Source organism: Hippoglossus stenolepis, chromosome 1 (assembly GCF_022539355.2).
Source record: "Hippoglossus stenolepis isolate QCI-W04-F060 chromosome 1, HSTE1.2, whole genome shotgun sequence".
NCBI classification, from domain to species: Eukaryota; Metazoa; Chordata; class Actinopteri; order Pleuronectiformes; family Pleuronectidae; genus Hippoglossus; species Hippoglossus stenolepis.
The window spans coordinates 13,567,654-13,591,390 of NC_061483.1; the positions used below are offsets into that span (position 1 = coordinate 13,567,654).

The following is a 23,737-nucleotide window of genomic DNA, read 5'->3' on the forward strand; positions in this document are numbered from 1 at the left end:
TCTCTGAGCTCGAAGACGCGTTGAGCGGGGACACGTTGGATAAAACGCCACGTGCGATCGATCTACTGGTGATCGATCGGGTGTTCAGATCTATGATCAGTTAATCGATCGGTCGGTTGGTTTGGACGATTTCTGAGGAAACACTATCAAACCCACACAAGCGGCGGTACACCCCGCTCCTGCTGATGAGTATCTGGAGCTAAAACGAGCGCACCCTTTGACTTGATGGTAAACATTGGGATAACTATGGTCCGCGGACCCCAAGAGGACCTGTGGTGTAGCAGTAGTGTGTGTGTGTGGGTTATATAAGGTGAAAAGACAATAGATCTAACACAAACTGAGCTTCTATAACTGAAATTCAGCTCAAATTTGCTCTCCACCCTGTTGAGGAGCCTATACTTTCACTTTGAATATTTGCTGATGATACTTTCACTGATTTAGAAATTGTTCTATTGGTCATTTATAAGGATTACTTAGGCTACGTGTTCATTAATCATTTTGAACAGTGCATTATATGACAGCTTTAGTTACACATTAAAAAAAACTACTTTATGTTCCCCTCAGGTTTACACTGTTGTTATAGTTGGTGAAATGACACTTTCTTTCTGACATTTTTTGAATTTCTAATTGTGATCTATGGGAGCAGGTTTGTTCACACAGACCCAGGTGTGACTGTAACTGCCGGGGACAGACAGACTTGACTTAACTTGATTGTTGTCTCCCAATAAGATTCAGGAGCCAATCGCTTAAAGCAGGGGAGTGGGGCTTTATGAGGGCAACAGTAATAAATGTGTTTTTCATTCTCTGGTTATGCTTCTACTTGTGCAAGCTGTTTTTTCTAAACCAGTTTTGTGTTTTGCACACAATAGTCTAGTTTCTTACTCCTACCGCTGGAATGACATTTGTCTGGAGTCGATTGGGGTGCCAGGAGGATGAATGTCCAACTATGAGGATAAAAGTTTTTAAGATCAATCCCTTCCCTGGATACGTGCGCGTGCGTGCGTGCGTGCGTGTGTCATACAGGCAATTTAAAAGTTCCCTTTGTGCTAGAAAAAAAGTGAGAGAGAGGAATAATAACATAAAATAAGTTTCCTATCTTTATTTACAGCATATTAGATGTACAAAACCATAGAAAATATACATACACGTATCATCTAAGACAGGTGAATAGCTCAGTTCTATTTTACAGGATGTCTCGTTTCTTTTCACGGTCTCTGACCTCAAATCACATCACTCGCAGATCTCTGACCTTCTGCCGAGTGAGCGGTTGTCTTTGGTTGCTAGTTCATAATACAAAATGTACTGACACATACTGGTGAGGCAGCTGATGTCTCATGAATGCATAAAAGCCACTGTTATTTTTATGTTTTTGGGAAAGCCCCAAAAAGCCACCAGCAGTTGCAGCAATGCTATACTGTCCAAATGTATGTAGTTGCTACATTACATTAGCGTTTCACCTAAAACTTTTTACATCATATACAAAAGATTCATCAGAATAATTGCTTTTGTGGTGCCACTACTTCTTTAGTGGCGCTAATTTCTCCATGAAAACATTGTGCTATATTTGTTTCTGTCATTTTGCAGGATTTCTGCCAACAACTCGTCTCTACCTGTGAAAGTAGCCTAAGTTCAAACTATAGATACACTGAATGACATTCATCTGTTTAGCTACCTTTTTTTCTTGAAATCACAATGTTGTCAACAAAAGTCTCCTAATGATGGCATGTAGAATATTTAGCAATATTCAGATACAGACTTGCAGTTGGTAAATCCTGAGATGTGACTTTAAAATCTAAAAGAAGTTATTTAAAAACATTTTTCCAAATTTCCAAACAAAGGAAAGAGAACCTGGTTTCCATTCTGAGGATCTATTCTCCCTCCAAAAGCTCCAGTTAGGAATTAACTTGCTTGTCTTGTCTACTTCTCTCTCAGGATAACTGTTTATCAAATGTGTTGTCAGCTCATCCCTCCAGGTGAAAACAGATAACTACAGAATACTCTTTTTGGGGCAAGTTGGAAAAAAGCAGATACTGTGGCCGGTATTTAATCTATAATCCAGACACATGGTGAGAACCCTTCTTAGGGGCGAAGGAATCTCAGGACTTTGGAACGCAGGAAGCGGATGAAGGATTTAGGGAACATCTCTCGTGATTCTTGAGCTGTGTAGTTGAAGAAGTTCTGTGGGTGAGCGAGCACGTCAAACAGCGCCTTCATGAGCTTCTTGTCCTGAGGAGAAGAGTTAGTTCATTAATTACATGTAATATATGAAGAGAAACTGCCAATGCAGCTGCAGCAGTCTGTGTTTCTACACGTCTCCAAAAGAGGGTGCTACTGGTTCACTGGATCCAAATACAGGGTTTACAGATCCACACATCTGGGAGTGACACCCATGTAAATTACTTTATTAAATCCTTTTACTTTCACACGAGAAATACACTGGAGCCAAAATTTAACCAGTTCAGTCTTTTCCTGACCTGTGAAGCTTATTCAAGCCTTTGTCTTCTCACGTCTGGACTACTGCTATGACCCATTTACATGTAACAGTCAATTCTCAGTGTCTCGACTGCAGCTGGTGCAGCTTGTTTTGTTCTGTGTTGTTTTATTCTCCAGTATTGTGTAAAGCACTTTGTAACCTTGTTTAGATAAGTGCTATAGAATTATAGTTTCATTATTATATTATTACCAATTGACCTTAATTAATATCTAAATATTTTTATACTTGATTATATATCAATTATCATTATAAGTTACAAAATTCCTTCCTAACTGTAGAACAAATTTAGACGCAACACAAAACATGATGCTCTTTTATAAAAGGGGCGAACTCTGGATACCTTGAGAATTTCCTGGTGATTCTCTGAAGCATATAATCTTCCATCTCTCACAATGTCTTCTATCAACTCCTGGTAGTCCTCTGAAACAAATAAAGTCCATAAAAAGCTCATTAGTGGGACACATCTTAACAGATTTTAGTGAGAGACAGAGGCTTCAAACATATATCATATTTCTTTTTACCATCGTATGTCACATATGGGACCTGGAAGCCTTTCCCGCTGTTCCCCTCGTTGGACCTGAACTGTATCCAAAGCCTCTTGGAGCGGGAGGTGAAAGCGATGGGACGTTCATACGTCTGACAGGTCTCGTAGGTCGTCACAGAGTTGGACAGAGCTGTGAGGTAAAGATGTCGGCACAAAGGACAGCATCTGTGATCAGCGTTCTGTGGTACGTCTGCTTTAAACCCCACAAAAGGATGAATTTCATGATAAGTTCAAACTCACCGCTCTTTCTCATTACTAAGAAGTCTCCGCACTCATCCTCAATCGGCAGGAAGATTTCTGGGACGACAATAAGGATCCTGCGTTTGGGCGGTGGGTTGATGGTCCAAGTGCATTCGATGTTGGCCGGATAGTTCCCAGGGTAGTTGGGCGACTCGATGTAGCCGGTAAAGTCTCCCAGCTCTCCCCCACATTGTCGGTCTGTAAAAACAACACAGTTATGTTGAATAAAGTGTTTTTTCCCCATTCCTGCTGCAGCAATTTACCCCAAAACGCTGCTGTATTTTCTACGTGTGCATGCTTCAGAGGAGTTACTGTACACAGACATACATACTTTTGCATTGCATGAAGTTGGTCGAGCCATCAAAGTCGGTGGTGGTGTTTCCAGGGCAGGCCATACAGTAGTTCTGACCGAACTCCGCCTGAAACGTGCCCGTCGGACAGCGGATGCAGCGGTGTGTGCTGGTGTTGTAGTAATGTCCTGGAGAGCACTGGACTGCAGGAGCCAAACACAGCGGCAGGAGGCTGTTAGTTTATATTTTTTTCCTAATATTCATCACTTGCGTTTTTGCATCTGTGCTTTTAAATCATTTTAGATCAGCTGAAAGCTTACATGCTGCACATTAGGCTTCCAGACAACCTTTTTTTTTTTTTTTTACAAATGCCATTATGGAGCTATGATAATACATAAATTGTTTTTGTCTACAAGTCTGGGAAAAAAAGAGAAAATAAAGAATTTAATAAACAACTTTTTCCCTTGTTCTTGAAAGACTGATACCTACAAAGTGTGGTCGTTTTAAATGAACTCGATAACGTACAGACAATAAGTCAGCAGCAGAGGGCAGCAGAGTTTGTGTCAACACCCAAAACAGATCCATAAACGCAACAACAATATGACACGAATGGGATGTCAAGTAAAAGAAAGTTAAAAAACCAAAACTTTACGTAATAAACCTGACAGGTCTTCATAAACGTTCACAGCTAAAAACGGACCATCTAATCCCTCCGCTTAGGTTAAACCATGAAACTATGACTAGACTGGCACTCAGTAGAGCACATACCTCAGCCAAGGCCCCCTACCCAACAGGCCCCTGACCCAACAGGCCCCTGACCCAACAGGCCCCCTACCCAACAGGCCCCCGACCCAACAGGCCGCTGACCCCAACAGGCCCCCGACCCAACAGGCCCCCGACCCAACAGGCCCCCTAAATGAGCCTGATTCTTTTTCATCAAGAATCACAACTCTCTGGGAAAATGGTGAAAATCTCTCAATGTTAAATAAAGTGAAAAAGAAATTCCTGAATCCGCCCCCCGGTTCCACAACCTTCCACCAAGTTTGAATGGAAATCTGTTCAGTTGTTTTTGTGTAATCTTGCTTAAACAAAAACCAACCTTGAAAACCTTAAAACAAAATTGAACTGGCCTTGACATGATCCATTCACAAGTGGACGGCTCATGGAATGTCAGTTCACACCTGGGGTTAAGAGTGTGTCTCCACTTGTATCTTAAGTAAACACTTGTGATCTGATTTCCCTTGATATGCAAATAAACATGTACTGTCTGTCATTTCTGTTTGCAAAGACCAAATTAGTTATTGTTTTTAGTCAGTCTGACTATGATGAGAGAGGGGGGAGCGTCGACACAAATAAATCAATATATGGGAAACACCGACGAGAGAAACAATATTTTCAGTTCATTGAAGCAGGTCAGGGGACATCAGCTGAGTAGGCGTTTCCTCAATGTGGCCCTGATGGTATTTACGTTCACACAGCAAATAAACGTGGCGAAATACATCCTGGAACATCTCTGAATGTGGTCTTAAAGCTGTCCACTTGTGAGACGGATGCTAATACAAGGTCTGAATGAGGCCTGTTTTTTTTTTTACCCTGCATCGACACTTGATTAAAAAATGACTTTCCCACCTTTGGTCTCACACTCCTGAAAGGTGACCGCACCGATGCGCTTGGTGACCAGATTCCCTCCACAGGGGAAGCAGGTGGTGCGGCCCACCTCCTGCTGGTACGTCCCCAGTGGACAGGGCAGGCAGGGGAGGAAGCCGTCATGAGAGGACTGACCTGGGGAACACTGACCTGAACGCACACAAACATTGGATCAATACACACAAGACACACACACACACACACACACACACAACTTTCGGGAACTACGACAGATGGATGAGTTTGATTTCAAAACCTTCAAAATGCGCTACATGAGGAAAACTGCCCCGATCCATTAAGGTCAGAGCCAGTGACAAAGCTAAAGCAATGGTTAATGGAACGATGCCGTCTCCCAGTGCACCTCACACACTGTGTCTTCAGGGGGACTAATACAAACTGGGTGCCAGTGGGAGTCTGCTGATAGCTCTTCTTGTTTAGTCTGTCAGAGGAGATGGGATCAGGGGTTTAGCCTCGTAGCGATAACAGCACGGGAGGAGACCAAAACATGGTGGCTCCTTCGGCTTTGTATTCAGCCGACTTCATGTTTTGAATTCAAATCCATCTTTCAAATCTGAGCTCGAGCGTCTTTGGCTTTACACAGAGCAGAACATCTGCCGGAGAAAGATCTGTATCACGGCACCATCGCTTCCTGTGTGGCTCACAATCACAAAGCACTTATTTACATTTTGTGCCTTTATGGCTTCTACAGTTTTATTTGTTCAAGATGTTATAACATGTTTCGCTTTGGCTCATGCATTTGTGTCATTGCAAAGTTCTTTGTTTTCTTAAGGGCTGTGCAATTTACACTATTGTCTCTACACACAAGAGGAAACACTAAATGCCAAATTTCAAGATATATATTTTTAGAAATATCAAATATAAATTTTGCTTCGACCTTTAAGGGAATAATTGGACGTTTGCTCTGTGAGTTTTGAGCAGCGGTGGAGGAAGTACTGAAACACTTAAAAGTACCATATTTACTTTTCTACTTGAGTAAAAGTGAGTACTTAATTTTAAATATACTTTCTAAGTATAAAAAGTAAAAGCAATTGCAGCGTGTGTAGCCTATTCCCTAATAATGTAACAGACTTCTACATCAGTCTCGGCAGAGGCGCTCTGCTCTGATAGAAGGAGGCGGGGTCTAGTGTTACCTGCCCGCTCCGATTGGGTCAATGGATCAATTCCCCTCTCGTTATTGATTACTTTTGAAAATATAAAAACACAATGTGAACATGTAACACAATGCTTTGTAAAAATGTTGTGGGGTAGGAAGTACAGATATTTGCTGATAGACATAGTGGAGTAATAGTGGAAAGTACCTGGAAATAAATCTACTAAGTAAAGTACAGATACATGAAAATGTACATTAGTACAGTAATTAAATAAATGTACTTTAACACATCTCACCACTGGTTTTGAAAACTGAATTTCTAATACGAGAGCTTTTTATGTTACAGCTCTGCCTCGAGTCAAATATCAGTGAGAGCTCTTTGGGGTACAATAGGTTTCAAGTATTAATTATCTAGATATACAAGTTTTTCTATACAATAAAAATCCTGTTAGTTACTGCTTCCGTCTGTTGAACACTGACTTACCTCCACACTCGGACATGTTTCGAGCTCCGGCCACCTTCAACACTTCTCTTCCCTCAGGTCCAGGACAAACCTCGCAGGACGTCTGTCCCTCCTCACCCTGGTACGTCCCCGCAGGACACATCACACACCTTCCCTGGTCTGCGTTGTAATAAGTACCCACACTGCACCTCACTGACAGACAACACAGGAAAGATGGATTAAAGGCGATTACTTCAATCACTTAGTTGTAGCATACGCACACAGACACAAAGCAAATTGAGCTTAGGTTTGTGGTGGTTCGTCATATCCCGTCGGTGATAGTTGGGTCTTAGTGCTGTGGTGAGCCATGTGTCTAAATACTTAAACACATCTTTATTCTCTCTGAAAGAATACGGTCATCACTAAGCTAATTATTTAAGCACGGTGAAATCAAAGATTCTCCTGAGAAACCAAAAACAAACACTTAAAGACTCTCACAACAGACTGGCGTGTGTGAACTTGTACTTTACATCACTTTAGGAGAGATCAGTGTCAGCCGGTGTTCGACTACTCACATCATAAGAGAGGTGGGGAGACAGACGGCGTGAAAAGCTGACGGGAATCAACAAATACAGCAGTGTGGCCCCTGGCTACACAAAATCAAACAGCCCTAACCACACTGCACGTTTACACTGCAAATACAGCGGCTCACTTGCACGACGAGACCATTAAAGTAAAGTAACCTGGACTTCATCAGCCGCCTCTTAAGTGTAACCAAACAGAACTGTGTACATACTTAGACTGGATAAACACAATGAAGAGCAGCCACTTTATTATTCACCGCCCATAACACATTAAAGATATTTACTGATTCTGATCAGTTGACAGTTTGGAGGGATCTGCTTGCATCCATGGATATTACACGTCTTAGATGTGGTTAAGCTGAGGTGCAGGAAACTGAGCACAGTGCTTTGGGAAGGAAGCAGTTCGGCTTAGTGGAGCTTTACATGCTCTCAATAGGTGTGAAAAGAGAAATACTAATAAATACTCAGGAGTATGGGTATGGGTATAATCATAAATTAGGATTTGTAACCAGGATGACAACAACAACTTCTTTTGTAGGTTTAACCTCTTTCCGGTTGGCTGCAGATACAATTTGCTTATATGCAGGACAGATGGATACAGAAATTCATGTTTACCCAACTGCCGTATGCCTTTTAAAGAATGTTTTGAGACCCTGCAGTTTTAACCATATTAACCACATACTGATTTATAAGGTTTTTCTTGGCCTTCTTCCATCTTATCTACATCCTTCAAAAAAGTATGGGAAATTATATATATAGATATATAAGAAGTACATAAGTATTCTGCTACCTCTGCTTGGAGTCAGTTGCATCTTGTCTCATAAGATGCATTTAACGTGATTTAAAACTACTTATAACCAGGCATATATGGCAGAGGATGTTTTGACTGACTCCTGTTGCCTTTGTGACAAATGGTCTGTATTTACATCGCACTTCTCTAGTCTTGATGAACACTCAAAGCGCTTTACAGTACAGGTTATTGCCACAGCACTTTTTTTTTTCTATGAGGGGAATTCAGGGTTCAGTATCTGGCCCAAGGACACTTTGGCAGACAGATGGGGAAGACTGGGATCGAACCGCCGACCTTCTGGTTAGAATGAATTAGATGAATGAATGAATATTTTTTTAATGTTTTCTGATTCTGTAATCCCAAACACTAACTCGTTCTTTATTTTCATTGTAAATTGTTACATGTCTGCAACCCTGCTCTCTTGGCCGGGACACTCAAATCAGACTTTTCCCATTTATATCAAAATTGATTCATAAAAAAATAACAGTTTTACATTACTTTAGTAACACTATTGAATAAAAAATAAAAGCAACAATAGCAAGAATTACGTAAGTAAATAAGTACTATGAATTATACAAAGATAGTAAAAGATCAATAAATAGTAAAACAAATGATGATAAATTTAAATGTTAATAATACAACCATACAATTCTCAAACTAATACATAAAAGCAAGAATAAATCAGAAGATGTTTTAAATTAAGTAGAAAAATATCTACATTTTCAGATCCTCTGTAAGGCTGTTCCAGTGACTCAGAGTAAAGGCTGAAAGCAGCATCACCAAATGTTTTGGTTCTGCTCCTTAAAAAACTTAAAGAGAAGAACCAGAGGATCTGAGGGGCTTTTCTGACAAGTAGTTTGGTGTAAGTCCATGTGGTGCCTTATAAACAAATAAAATCATTTTAAAATCAATACAAAAACATATAGGTTACCAGTGTAGAATACAGCCAAACAAAATGACTGAGACAAAAGAGCAGCGGCGCTCTCCACAGCTGCCTTTGTGTCCTACATCTGACACGTCGCCATGCCGGTGCATCAGGGAGGAACTTTTAATACCATAAGCACCATACGCACCCTCACCTCAAACACAGAAACAAATCAAAGAGAGGATTTCCTTTTTATCTCACCAAAGTGCAAAGGCTTGATTACAGGGACTAAATCACAGTTTTGCTTTGGTTCCTCCCATTCAGAGTAATGTCTGTAATTAATTTGAGAATTACTGCGACTGTCTACGAGGGCCTTAAGAACTTGACTTGAAAACAGAAGCTGATCTCACACAACAATAAATCAATGAAGTACCAGGTCTTTAGCAGAAAATGTGTTGTTGCCTTAAATTTAAGCTGCCTGTAAGTAGAGAATCCACCATCTCAACACACACATGCTTTATGTCGATCCAGATTAGCAAATAGTTCGATTTCCCTCTTAAGCAAGAAAATGTAATTCTCTCAAGAGCGGTCCATTTTTCGGGGCCCATTGTTTACTCTAAAAGACCACGAGGAGCCATCATTGCATTGTCCCCTAACAGCTTTTATTTGACAGAGGGAAGCAGTGAGAGAAGAGAGAGAGTGAGAGTGAAAGGGAAAAAAACCTTGAAGCCTTTCAAATGCAAAGAACGCTTCTATAGAGTCCTCGAATTGATGGCCCCAAAGAGGTTTAAAAGACCTTTCACCTCTATTCAAGGGCCCAGTCTTTGCCTACTTGATGACATAGGAAAACACTACGGTATCACAGTGGTTAGAAGCTGAACCCAATAAAAGGGGTCAGGTTTCTGAATCCCCCCATTCGGGCTTGGCCCAATCGCTGCTCGCGCCCATCAAGCGGAGGCCCAAACAGCTGATGCTAATTGATTCCCATGGTGTGGCTGAAGTCAATTCTCTTCAGCAGTTTAGTTGCCGGGGGTCATGCAAAGTGGCCCCAGCTGGGGGGCAGGGGGGACGCAGCACTCAAACTGCCAGCTTGAATCAACAGGACTTCCTAAACATCTTCAATGTTAAAACAAACACGCAAACAAGTCCAACAAGTCGACTACTGCGCCCAAATGGACGCAAACGCGTGGACGGGCGACATTCACGTCATCTCTGGATCCCGATCTCGACTGCCGCAGTTCGCTCTTGTTTTCCTTTTCATATAATCTTCACATATTCTGATGCAGATACATGCAGATTGTTGAGATTAACAAAAAATACAAATAACTGAACAACAACATATTTCTATCATCAGTAGGCTTTATCGTATTTTTTATAATAAATATAAAATATATCTAAACCGAGGATATTTCCTGGAGTACAAACTGATGCGAACAGGAGCCTGAATGTATCACATCACGGATTCAAAGGAGAAAAATGCCCAAAACGTAAAAGCATATTTTCTCCAAATGCACAGGGAGGCTGTGTTGTCGTCCCTCGGAGGCAGTGAGAACAAGCCCCAAATGGGGGTTTTCAATGGAACGGGCACTGAAAAGGACTAAACTGCGCTCCGAGCTAAGCCAGAGCTGGAGGTGGGGGAGGAGGGGGAAAATATAGCTCCTTTAAAGAGCTGGAGGTTAAGAAGAATGCCTTTCAGCCCCCCCGCCTCCTCTCCCAAATTACATGTCTACACCCCTGCCACGGCCAATAGACTGCTTAATGTTGACCTGAAAGCGTAGCGGGGAGTTAAGGAATCAAGACACTTAAGACCTGTGTTACCGAGAGATATAATGCACAGGGGCTGTTCAGGTTAAAATCACATCAGCGCAGCCAATCAGCAGCAGAAACTTTGATGTTGATGTCGAGCCCCCCCAAAAAAAGAAAGAAAAAAACAAAACGTGCTGTAAATATAAAGCTGATGATGTGTAAAGCTGATGATTTTCTTTCAACAACCTCAGATGTCTGGAGGACAGCTTCAGGCGTGTCTTGGTTTCCAATTAACCCACAAAGAACAATAACACATCCATCAACAACGGTTCAGAAGGAGGGAAACAAAAATCTGACTTGAAAAGAGTGTGTGGAGTTTATGAAAGATCTGCACCTACATCAGGTTCTTGAACACTGGTAATAGACGGGCATGTGTCGAACACAGCGCACGTCGACTGAGTAAATATTTAGACATCACGGCGGAAGAAAAGGCACCGGTTTCCTCTCACCGATACTGAGAGGCTGTGCGGCAGGCAGAGAACTTACTGAGAGGCCCGAAACCAGGGGCACACGCTGCCAACGGCCAGAAAAAACACATGCCAGCCCTCGGCGCTCTAATGCTGACAGTGTGTGGTCGTATTTAATGAACATTTTCTCCATCACGACTTGTATATAAAAACCAAACCCGAGAGGCAGCAACCACCGGGGAGGAGGGGGCTGCCTGCGGCCCCACGTTACGCTCTTATCCGAGGGAGATGCTGGAAGATCTCACGGCGCAGAGGACCAACAACAGTCTCTCTGTTCCTCCACACGAGCCAGCTCTGCCCTCCAACCAGCTCTTTACAGCATGTCTGCAAACCAAATATGGCACTCATCTGGCCAACACCTGCTCCTATTCCAATCATTAAACCAGCCTGTCTAAATATATCTCGCTGGCATGGACCATTTCAATTACTTAAAGTCGTGACTCTGAGTCGACTGTGTGCGTCAGGCCGACCCACAGGCGTCGCTGCCTTTTTAGGTGCAACACAAGTGGGTTGGTTCTATGCTTTGCAGAGACGAACAGAACACTGGCTGAATGCTGCATGTCCCGAACTCCATCTCGTCCTGCATTGACTGACAAAGGGAACTGAAGGTAAACAGAAAAAAACCAAACTCACCACATTTCCTGCCCATCAGCATCTGTCCGCCCACACAGTGTCCCGTCAGTTCCACTGGCTGCTCGGGATTCTTGGAGAGCTCGTAGTCGGACCCGGCGAAGTGGAGATGGAACTGCTCCCGGTTGATGGACTTCCTCAGGGTCCGGATGGTCTTCCTGAGCCTCTTCTCCGAGCGCCGGCGCACGCAGCTCAGGTCGCAGCTCTCTGCTGAGAGAGGAACTTGATACCACAACTGTTGCCAGCACAAAATGTCATCTCACACACACCTTGAGTATACTTTGAATCCATGCCTGGATGACCACATGCTTGCCTGTGACTCCAAGTCAGGGAAGGAACACTCTAGGCCACCATTCATATAGAAATCAAGAAATTAAAACAAAACCCCCTTTGACCCTACGGCCCACATCCAGAGCCCACCACCACCACCAAGTCAAAACAGGAGATACTTTAACAGTTTGGTTTGATTAGTAACGAATGGACGGCGGCGGGAGACAGAGGTGGAGAACGAGGAACAGAGGTCACAGAGCAGGCAAGAAGTGCAGCGAGACCAACCAACCTGTTACCTCCTCTAGGTTCACATCCAGCTCAAACTCAGCTGTAATCGAGGAGCCGTCCTCCTCGCCGGCTTTCCTGCCGTGGCGGCTTCGTGTCCGCTGCCCGGACGAGGTGCAGCGCAGGCTCACGTAGCTGAACTGGACATTTTCGGTGAAGAGGAACCTGCTATCTGTGGACACAGGGAACGACCACCCCCCCACAGCCACGCCACAGCCAGCAGAGCCACAAATACAAACACACACACACACACACACACACACACACACACACACACACACACACACACACACACACACACACACACACACACACACACACACACACACACACACACACACACACACACACACACACACACACACACACACAAAACTGTTAAAGAAATTCCCAGTACCTCAGTATGGAAAAGGTTTGAATTACAATATGAATTTAAAACAGGCCTTCCAAATATTGACCTCATCCAAGGAGGTTATGTTTTCACCCCTGTCCATTTATAAATATTTTTTGATTGTTTGTTTACTACTTGACGGATTATTACGGAATTTGGTGGAAAGACGTGCTATGGGTCAGGAAGCAACCCAATAGATGTTAGTACCAATCTGGATTAGTGGGCAGATCCAGGAACTTTTCTTGATGAAAAAAATCCAGATTCGTTTAAGGGACTGCTATTCATGAGCTTGTGGAATTTGGTCCAGATCCAAATAAAAATCAGAATCTAGTGAATTAAAATATAAAGACTGTTGAGCCTCGGTGGAGGAATGTGCTCCACTGAGTACTATTCTAGCTTCTAGGTCATTTTATTATAATTTCCTTTATTCAAAACAATTGGGTGCCCTTTTAGCAACTGTGATTCATGAACTGTGATTCATGTTAGAAACACGGCCAAAACCCTTCGGAGAAGCAAAATAATCTTCCAATCAGAACTCCCTTTGAATGATAGCTGGGTCGGAGCTAGCTGAATGGCATGCTACGGCTAATTACATCCTCCCCTGTCACGGCCATTCAAAGTGCTGCGCTGAGCCGTTCAAGACACTTCAAACCACACCACTTTAGCCACAAATTTCTTTCACATTCGCCTTTGGGTTGTTTTGGTTTACAGCCTTTCAGGTCTGCTTTATCTTCCGAAAGATTGTGGCTTTAGATGCTGACAGTTCTCGGTAAACCCAAAATGTTTTTCTAACCAACACCACGAAGAGGCTGAAACTTAAAAGCTTGGTCGATCTGCATCCTGTCTCGTGTGTGTGGATGTTTTGGGGTTGTTGTGTGGCAACCTCTGTACCTGAGTGTGCAGCGTTCAAGCTCTCCCTCAGTTTCTCCTGACTTCGTTTTAGGTTGCACTTCCCGGTGCCCGACTTAAAAGTGGCTGTGGTCTTAATGCGTGGAACAGCGGCCATTTCTGGACCTGGAACAGAAACAAATCTTGTTATTTTGATCTACTTTTATATCAACCGACGGCAAGGATAGCCTGAGTTGTTTCCTGAGTTACGGTTTTGTGTGGCAGAGCGGAAAGATCGATGTAAATCTGGGATGTTTTGTACTTGCCCAAGCAATACAAGCCACTGTTGTTCTTTTGTGCGTCAGCCAAGCAGGGCAAAGGCATTCCACAGGTCACCGTGTAGGAATCCTCCGTCCCTAAAAGTTAGGGCCACAAAAGGCGAGTGAGAGAGCAAACAGGAAGCATGTAGGAACACGAAACCCATCTCTCTCTGCAGACTGATGCTGACGACCGTTCACAGGGGTAGACCAGCTTAACTTACTCATTTCCATTAGCATGATTTAACTTCACTTTGCTAGAACATATCTGCACCAGGAGATGCCCGACCTGTTCGGGTCTTACTGTGAAAAAAAAAAATTTGATGACGCACTTGACTGAGGAGAGTTGCGTCATATCAATTGAAAGTCTTTCATCTTATTATTCACCATGCAAGCTGTATAGGAGCCTCAGTGTTTGCTAGACTGTGTCCGACTTCCATTGACATCCATTCAACCCTGTTTGAAGCTAACATGAGAACCAGGGACACAACCAAAAATACCCCAAGTTTAATTTAGATAGACTTTTAGCAAGTAGAGAACTACTTCTAGCAGTCTGCACTTTCTGCAGCCTCTTCACATCAAGCCTGTTATTGGTATCTATGAAATGTTTTGTCCCAATTCCATTTTCAAATCAGTATCCTGAACTGTGAGTGTTAAGGAGGCCAAAAAGTTTAGCCATTGAGGATAAATCAAAGTTAAAATTTGGATATTTCTGTATTTTTTAATGGGCTGAATCTTAACGTATCTGTTCGAAACATTGCACAAATGAAAATGATTATTTAAATGTTGAGAAACTGCAGAAAAGTGGGAGCAGAACAGAAAATATTTTTTATGTTTTTTATGCTTGATGACTCAAAATTGACAGTGATTCCTGTGCTATGTGTGTTCAGTAATATTGCAAATCAGATGTGGTTCATGAGAAGAAAACATTGAAAAAGAAAATGGATCTCAAGGTGAAATGATTTTAAGTTAAAAAATAAAGTTGTTTTTTTTAACTGCAGTTTGAACAAACCTTGAAACCTCAGCATGAAACTCTCTCCTGTGCAGAGCTCATCTTCTGGATATCAAGTTAGAAATCACACAAAATCATCGTGGCCTGGCTAAGTGTGTTGATCTGATTCATCCAACTCACCGCTGCTGATGTGAACTTGGGACTGGCAGGTCAGGAAGCAGCGGTCCCCCCCCTCCTGCTTACTGCAGTTCAAGGTGGGTTTAGAGGGGGGTTTGGCAGGTGGTAAACCCTCAGCCTCTAGATGGAAACCACAACAAAACTCGAGGGTAAAAAAGAAAACCTTTCATTGTAACAAACGAGGACGAGGCACGGCCCAGCGTCCTGACAGCTCCGACAGCATCGTTGCACTTTGGATGTTTTACTCAAAACACAAGAAAAATCAAGTGACGGAGAATTAAAGAGAAAAAAAGAGAGCAGAATTCAAAGTATCTCCTGTTTTTGTCCCCCAGGTTTTAGTGCAGAATGTTGGATGTCACAGATTTGCATCACGTTTGTTCCACAGACAGAACAGCAGCACTCAACAGATGCACCAGCTTACCAATGCAGTCCTTTCTGTTCCAGTGCAGCTTATAGCCAGGATGGCAAAAGCATTCAAATCCACCCATGGCGTTCTCACAACCCTGCTCGCAGCCGCCATTGTTCACACTGCATTCATTTATATCTGAGAGGAAAAAAGAAGGAAAATCATTACTGTGATTACAGGCTCCATTTCACAGCAACACATCAATGAGCAAGTACTCACATTTGTATGCTTTTTAGCACTTGTGTGTTACGCTCAAGTTGTTATGTATACCTCCCTCCACCTAACAGGGTCTCACCTCCGCAGTGGGCCAGTCCATACATGGTGAAGCCTTTGTTGCACAGACACTGAAAACCACCGGGGGAGTTCACACACGTGTGATCACATGTCCGCTCAAAAAAACACTCATCTATATCTGTAATCAGAATCAGACAGATGACATAATAGCAGGGCAGCCAGTTGCAATCTTCACTAGGAGGGATTTCCCACCCACAGACACACATAAGCATTTGATCCTGCATTTTCCCACTGAGGGAAAATGTGACGTGTACAGGGTGTTTCACAAATAAAACGCCGCCGGAGGTAGTAACTCATTGAGACACCTTTATGTACTAACACATGCATCAGATAAGCCTCATTAAAGACATAAATTCTGAAGGTAAACGAAGCGGTAGCCACATTATCAAACTAGAATGGCACTCTGAGAGCGTACACCTCCACCATGTCCCAACAGTCCCCTCGTGAAACCACATTTAAATTCACTAGGTCTGGATTTTTACTTGGATCGGCACCAAATTGCACATACACTCATAAATATCAGTGTCCTAAACATGCCTGACTTTTTCCGTAAGATCCATAAATTGTACTCTGATTAATCAACAAAAATGTAGAAAAATTATTTTAAAGAAAGGAAAAGAAATTCCTGGCTCCCCCCTCTGAAACGAAGCCACATCAAAATATAATGGGCTCTTCCTTGGGTCATGCCCCTCCCCTCCACAAAATTTGGAATTTGGAAATCTATTGAGTAGTTTTGCTTAATCCTGCTAACTAACAAACAAATGCAGACAAAAACATATTTTCCAAGGCGAAGGTAAAAAAGATTTTTTTTTCTGATGTTTAAAATTTTTTTTTTGCCATTTTTTAACCTTGAAGTAAAACCCGCCCACATATTCTGATAAATTACTAAACAAAGAAAATCTTGCCTAATCAATTTAGAAAGAAAATTAAAAAGAGATCAAGACTTAAAGAGATCAAGACTTAAAAAAATCAAATTATCATAATAAATGATGAAATTATGAGCAATGGATGTCAAAAACATCTTCTGTCATGATGTCCCTTTCTATTCCATCTGTTTTATGCAAATACAATTAGTCCCAACTGATCGTTATTGGCTTGTGCAGAGTTTGAGGTAAACAGACAGGAGGAGTCAGATTTGATTTCCTACCTTGACAGGAACGCTCATCTGTGAGCAGCTTGAAGCCTTTCCTGCAGTTGCACTCGAAGCTGCCGATGGTGTTCTTGCAGAAGTGATCGCAGCCGCCGTTGTGAATTTCGCACTCGTCAATATCTGCGGGAAACAAGGCGACATCCTGTCAACAACACTCGAACAACACTTCCAAATGCACAAAGCTGAAGGGCAGCCGCACCAAGACACTCATGCTCTCTTCTATATTTTTTTGGGGGGGGACTGCCAGTCTGACCTTTGCATGTTTTTCCATCCGGCTGCAGGGTGAAGCCCACGGGGCAGCTGCAGCGCACGCCTGTGGATGTGTCTTTACAGGTGCAGTCACACCCCCCATTGTTCACGGCGCAGGTTTCTGAAAGTGCAACACAAAGCATGAATGTATGTGAATGACTTTGGTTGTGCGTTATTTCTCAACGTCAGATGTTAGATCCTAAACAAAACAGAACCTCGATCTACTGAACATTATATTCTTAAAACACCCGAGAATCAAATCAGCAGAACACAACAAATATACAGTTTCTTCTCATGCTTTTGAATACTGTTAAATGCTGTTTAACACATTTAGAAATGCTGGTGGAAACAGATGAATGAGGCTCTGATGCCTGGTTTGTATAGTGAACAGTAGAGAAAACACACATATAGGTTAGGTACACATCACAGCTAACATGTATTATCTATAACACAGGACAAGGCTCCCAGAGCTGGTGCCAAAGATATATTGTTTTTCATGTGTAGACTCACCCAGAATCACACAACTGATAAATACTAACGATACAAGACGAGATTCACACACTGCCCTTCCCCAAATGGAAGGAAAATGTGAAATGTACCACACTGTCACAAATGCATGTTATTCAGGGTGGAAGCTGGGGGCGAGAAAGCGACTGCACAGTCATTTCACAGTTTGCTCCAAACGGCTGAGGAATGCCTGGGGTTTACTAGACATTACTCCTCTCCCCTGTTTGACACCCCTCGGTGGTTCCTGGCAGCTCAACGCGGCGTCACATAAAACAGAAAGTCAGGCCTCTGAATGGAGGAGGGTGCAATCGTTACCCATCAGCAGTCTTCGTTTGACCCGTTTGTCCACCTCAGTGATGGATGTGGCGTTGTTGTCCGAGGGCTCGGTGGTGGCCTCATCACGTTCTGAGACACAGAAAAACAACCTTTATTACTACGACTGAAACTCAAAATTGCTCCTTTCAAAAGAAAAACGGGAATGGCACTCAGTGGAGCACATACCTCCGCCAAAGCTCAATTGTCCACTTAAATTTTATCAAATCACACAAAATTACATGTTTTCTTCTGCGTTTGTTTGTGTATTTGTCTTTTAGTTGGTTAGTTAGCAGGATAACAGAAAAACTACTTGACAGATTATCACAAAACTAGGTGGTAGAATGTGGTATGAGTCCAGTAAGCACCCATTTTATTTAGGAGCAGATTCTGATCAGGGGGCAGATCCAGGAATATATTTCACTTTCTAAAAATTGGCGAAATGGGACTTTATTAATATTTTCATCGATTTCTCGGAGAATAAAATTAAGTAAAAATCAGGCATGTTTAGGGGACTGATTAATGAATGTTTGCAAATCGGGATTGAATCTAAATGTGGTTTCATACGGGGACTGTTGGGCCAGGGTGGAGATATGCTCTCTCTTATATAATATTTCATTGGGAAAATGTTATGGAAAGTGAAAAGAAATTCCTGAAACTGCCCCCTGATCCGGATCCACACCAAAATCTATTTGGTTCTTCCTTGGGTTATGCTCCACACTTCCACAAAGTTTCATGGAAATCGGTTTCGTACCTTTTACATAAGCCAGCCAACAAACACAAACAAGCACAGACGAGGTAACAACACAAACACTGTGACTCCTGTGTTGACTTCCTGTTTGTGTCGGCCACCTCTCAGTAAGCAGATGCATGTTTACACTCGAGACATTCAGCTTGTAGTGGCATGGCGCGTGTCAGACAACACAGCACATCAGTTAAGAGAATCTGGAGACAACGTTGCACTGATATGCCCGGACCTCACACACACTGCTGCTGCAGGGAGAGATATTACCCAATATCTGACAGTCGATCCTTATCCCTCATAACCGCTGTGTGGGAACAGGCACAGTGCGTAACAAGGAGAGCTGACAGAGGGAGATAGTTCCAGTTACTGTGTTTTCAGTCAGTCATCAAGATAGTCTCTGACTGACTGAAGAAACAAAGTGTGAGCTGTTTCTGGAATATTCGCTCCCTGAGCTCAGGTCGAGTTCAACTATATTTACTACCAAAATTCATTTATCACAAACAAGAAGGCAGAACATGAATCAAACCTTTCTCATCAGCTTTCTGTTTCTGTATGATCCACTCTTTCCCCCTGATTTCAACCACATTTCATCCTAATCAGAATTTCATTCACTGAGGAAGATGGTGGGATGTGAAAGAATCCGGTGAGTGGACTTTCCAACTGTCCAGGGCACAATATTTTTTTATTATATCACCGTTATATCAAATTGAAACAGGGGCGTGGTCAGGGGGCACTGGTCCTAGCTGAAATCTGATTGGCCCCTGAAGACACTAACTGAATATGTTAATTTATTAAAAGTTTTTATTTTCCAAACTTTTTCAATGTGATGTGATTTAACAAGGAACAATTTTTTTTAAATATATATTCAAGGACGTTTGGCTTTGAGCGAACAGTAAACAAGGAATGACATATGCACCTGACTGAACCAGGAATCGTACATGGATGATGGACATATATTTTATCTGTGTAAAATGTGGCCCCCTTTATGGCCCCTGATTTAGAAAAATCCAAGATCCGCCACTGAACTGAAATATTCTAACCAAAAACCGAAAATTCTGTCTGATCTATTTAGTACCTTTGGCTTACTTCAGAAGCTGGATTAAAGACAATATGGATACACCTCTCAGAGAGATTAAGATGTGATGCTTTCAAAGGAGTGTATTAAAAATGGAAGTCTGTTTGACGAGCGACGCACAGCACGCTTACCTACACATGACCTCTTGTCAGGCTGCAGGGTGTACCTGATGTGGCACTTGCATATGGGGCCGTTCTCCGTGTCTTCGCAGGTGTGCTGGCAGCCTCCGTTGCCGTGGTTACAAGTCACTGCGGGGTCAACAACATGCAAGCGTGAGACAAAATTATCAGCGTGCCATTTGAAGCCCACTGTGCATGTGTGTGTGTGTGTGTGTGTGTGTGTGTGTGTGTGTGTGTGTGTGTGTGTGTGTGGGTGGGTGTGTAGTGTGAAGTTAGCCTCATGCCACCGAGCACGTACAGATGCAGCCCTTCTGGTTCCTGGCCAGCTCGAACCCTGGGCGGCACTCACAGGCCACGCCTCCCTTGGGCGTCTCTTTGCAGATGTGGGCACAGCCGTGCTCCTTGTTCATACAGTTGAGGCCCTCTGTGAAGAGAACGAGGGAGAGGGTACACAATGAAACTCTCCTACAGTGACTGACCGGCTCCACACAAAAGGCACACATAGTGAGAGATTAGTCCGCCGTCCTCAAAGACACTGATTGTTCTCAGGCTTTACACAATTCAAAAACATCAACCCAGTGTTATTTATCATTTCATCACATCTAGAGAGAAATTTTTTATTCTGCAAGACGAGAAAAAGTTGTTTGAAAATGAATTCCCTGCAATCAAAGCTCTGCAAACTGGTCTGGAGTCTGCATCGTACTCAACGACGCTCGGAGCAGAAAACTGAGATTATGAAAACGCCATTTATCCAGATGAGTCACAGCTGAGTGGATAGGTCCACAGGGTTTAAAAGGGCTGTCAAGACTCGACGGAGTGGAAAGTGCCTGCATTTAAGTTGACTTCAATCGAGGAGACAAAACAAAGGCACTGCAGACAAATCTGCGACACAGACCACATAGACCCGAGTGTTGCAGTTATTAACTTATTTTGTTCTCCGGGGACTCGGAGATCCTTTTTCCCACAGCATGTTGCTGCTGCGGATAAAAGCTCAGTGACGGGAGCCAGCTTGAACCTGTCACCCCTCATTGTGCTGTCAGTCTGAAGATTTGTATGTGAGCATTAAGGAAATTGCTGGATAATTCTCCGTCCCCTTTTTTCCCCCCATTGCTTAAGACAATTAGCACATACAAGCATCCACAAACAATCCTTAAACCCTCTTTTAGAAATGAGTTAGACACTGATTTTATTCATTTTTTTGTGAGTGCCAGAGAATATGTTTGAGTTGTATTTGTCCGGCTCACAGATGTTCACATAACAAGCGTGCATGCATGTACACTCACCCACAGAGCGGTGGATGCATGTGTGCTGGTTGTCGCTGAGGAAGAAGCCGTCCTTGCAGCGACACTCGTAGCTGCCCATGGTGTTGACACAAGTGTGCTGGCAGCCACCGTTGTTGAACTTGCACTCATCCACATCTACAGCGCAGAGGATTGATCACATTGATTCAACGGTGTTTGTACAAATCATCTGTTTTGTCCAGTGTTCACAAACACTGCAAATGCAATCAAGGCTTTTTTCCAACATAAAGATTTTGGAGCATAAATATTTGTGAGTATCTCAAATTGCTGGACGAGCAAAACCCAAACTGTTTGTGTTGAAGCTGTGGAAGAAGGAGTCCGGGTGTGTGTGAGAAACGTCCCGACCAGCAGCCCACACAGACAAGAACTCCTCAGGCCATCACAAAGCTTATTTACTCAGCGGTCTTTGGCCGCTCTTACCTAGGCAGTTGTGTCCGTCATGTGCCAAATTGAATCCGTCGTGGCAAGTGCAACGATAATTTCCTGGGATGTTGTTGCACTCGTGTACACAGCCACCATTGTACTCCAGGTCGCACTCATCGGTGTCTGCACAATAACAACACACACATGAATGTTGATCAAAAGTCCAAAAAAGTTTGTCTTTGAACAAAAAGTAAGAGCGTCAATCAGAGGATGTGTGGATGTAAGAATAACTAGAATAAACATCACAGATATCACAAAATGGAAAGCCCCTAAACGATGCCACAGTAGAATAAACATGGTGATGTGAAAATTAAAAACATGTTAATATTACAGGTTCCAGTGTCTAAACATCCAAAACTGATGGATGTGGAGACCAGATAAGAATGTTTATCAAACAGGGGACACGTTACCTTCGCAGTGTTTTCCATCTCCTCTGAATCCTGCTTTACACGTGCACTTGTACGAGCCTGGAGTGGTCTGACAAATAGCATCAATGTGACAGCCATCACTTCCCTCTGCACATGGATCTGCTGAAATCCACACAGGTCTTAATTATCTCCACACACACATTCAAACAGTGCAATCATTCAGGTTGTGTGACTTTTATCATGTGGGCACTTTAAAGTTGGGCATGTTTCTGACAGCATACAAATATCGGATTTAACTGAAAAACACAACAACAATAAAACTCCCTACTATTAGTAATAATAGTAGAAGTAGTCTACAGCAGGGAATTTAAAAAGGCCTGGGTGAACTAACCTGGAAGTTAATAAGTTACACAGAAAACAAAACCTGTCTAAAAAACGTATTTGTGTAAGGAGGACGTCAATTCCCATAGCGACACTTTACGCAGCAACACGCCGAGAAACTAAAAGTGGAGAAACACAACAAGAGCGCGCTCCTCAAAGCGTGCGTAAAGTAGCACGACTGCAAAAACACAACACGCACACATGCACTCACATGCATACACACGCACACACACTCACTACAGTCCCACCTCGAGTCTCTGTTAGCGCAGCGCTTTGGCGACTGTTTAACAAGAGCAAAAACAAACAAAAGTCCCTCGCAGCCCGAACAGGTCCCATGGTGATATGATCCAAGTGGAGACGTCTGCTCAAAGGGACGCGTACGCACTGAAGCCGTGAGCGAGCGTCCGCCTCATTTTCATTCTAGCCTGTCAATCTGCTCACAAGGGGCTTTTGAAAAGAGAAAGGAGAGGGAGAGAGTGTGTGTGTGTGTGTGTGTACGTGTGTGTTTAAAAGAAAGCGAGAATGAGAGCGTGCGCGCGCGTACACGTAAAAAAAAAAGAGACAGCTGCGTCAAGTCAATTAAATCGCCGGTGCTGAACCGGAAGCGTCCTGGTGATGTGTTAAACGTTATGCGATCGAAGCGCTGGAATGGGCTTTTATTTTGAAATCATAAATCGGAAATTCTATTATTGCGCCAACGTGATCGAGTGTGTCTTAAAACTGTGAACAACTGTGACAAACATACACACAATATATAAACACGGTAAATACACACACTACATACTCAATATACTCACAAAACATACACACAAAACATACTCACAATACATACACACAATATATAGACACTGTACATACACACATTATATACTCAATATATACACACAGTACAAACACACAACAGATACTCAATATATACTCACAAAACATACACACAATACATACAAACAATATATAAACACAGTACATACACACAATACATAATCACAATACACACACACCATCACAGCACGAACTCAATATATGCACACTATACATGCTCAATACATACACACAGTATATACACACAATACATACACATAATATATACTTACAAAACATACACACAATACAGACTCCCAATACATGCACACAGTATATACACACACACTACATACTTACGATGCATACAAACAATACATACTCACAATACATACACACAACATTCGTGATCTTAGTCCATGTATCTAACTTAGCTACGAGCTACTTCTAGAATGGCACCTAACGTGGTTGCTATG

At 42.7% G+C, this 23,737-nt stretch overlaps 1 protein-coding gene across 2 annotated transcripts; it reads right to left on the reverse strand.

The window, feature by feature from the left end:
- Positions 1–1,074: 1,074 nt before the first annotated feature.
- On the reverse strand, positions 1,075–23,006 carry scube2 (signal peptide, CUB domain, EGF-like 2). Of its 2 annotated transcripts, none has more exons than XM_035163647.1 (23): positions 22,709–23,006; positions 22,122–22,238; positions 21,709–21,834; positions 21,271–21,405; positions 20,286–20,411; positions 20,000–20,116; positions 18,052–18,141; positions 17,234–17,350; positions 16,978–17,100; positions 15,832–15,948; positions 15,552–15,674; positions 15,134–15,250; positions 14,011–14,100; positions 13,748–13,870; positions 12,470–12,637; positions 11,914–12,120; positions 6,811–6,981; positions 5,198–5,365; positions 3,610–3,771; positions 3,279–3,476; positions 3,016–3,168; positions 2,835–2,914; positions 1,075–2,226 (listed from the first exon to the last, which is right to left on the reverse strand). In XM_035163647.1, exons 1-23 carry the CDS (start codon positions 22,794–22,796, stop codon positions 2,080–2,082), a joined length of 3,063 nt encoding a protein of 1,020 aa, XP_035019538.1. In that variant the 5' UTR covers positions 22,797–23,006; the 3' UTR covers positions 1,075–2,079. The 2 variants fall into 2 exon arrangements, with proteins under 2 accessions (XP_035019538.1, XP_035019533.1); XM_035163642.1 differs by having other exon boundaries at positions 22,122–22,241.
- Between the last annotated feature and the right edge of the window lie 731 nt (positions 23,007–23,737).

What these genes read in the sequence shown, in the direction of transcription:
- scube2 (XM_035163642.1), bottom strand. Translation starts at nt 22,796, where the DNA reads ATGGGACCTGTTCGGGCTGCGAGGGACTTTTGTTTGTTTTTGCTCTTG. An exon ending in ATGCATCCACCGCTCTGTGG is followed by an intron (nt 20,412 to 21,270) that starts GTGAGTGTACAT and finishes TTCTCTTCACAG; the next exon opens with AGGGCCTCAACTGTATGAAC. An exon ending in CAGTGGCTTGTATTGCTTGG is followed by an intron (nt 13,871 to 14,010) that starts GCAAGTACAAAA and finishes TTTCTGTTCCAG; the next exon opens with GTCCAGAAATGGCCGCTGTT.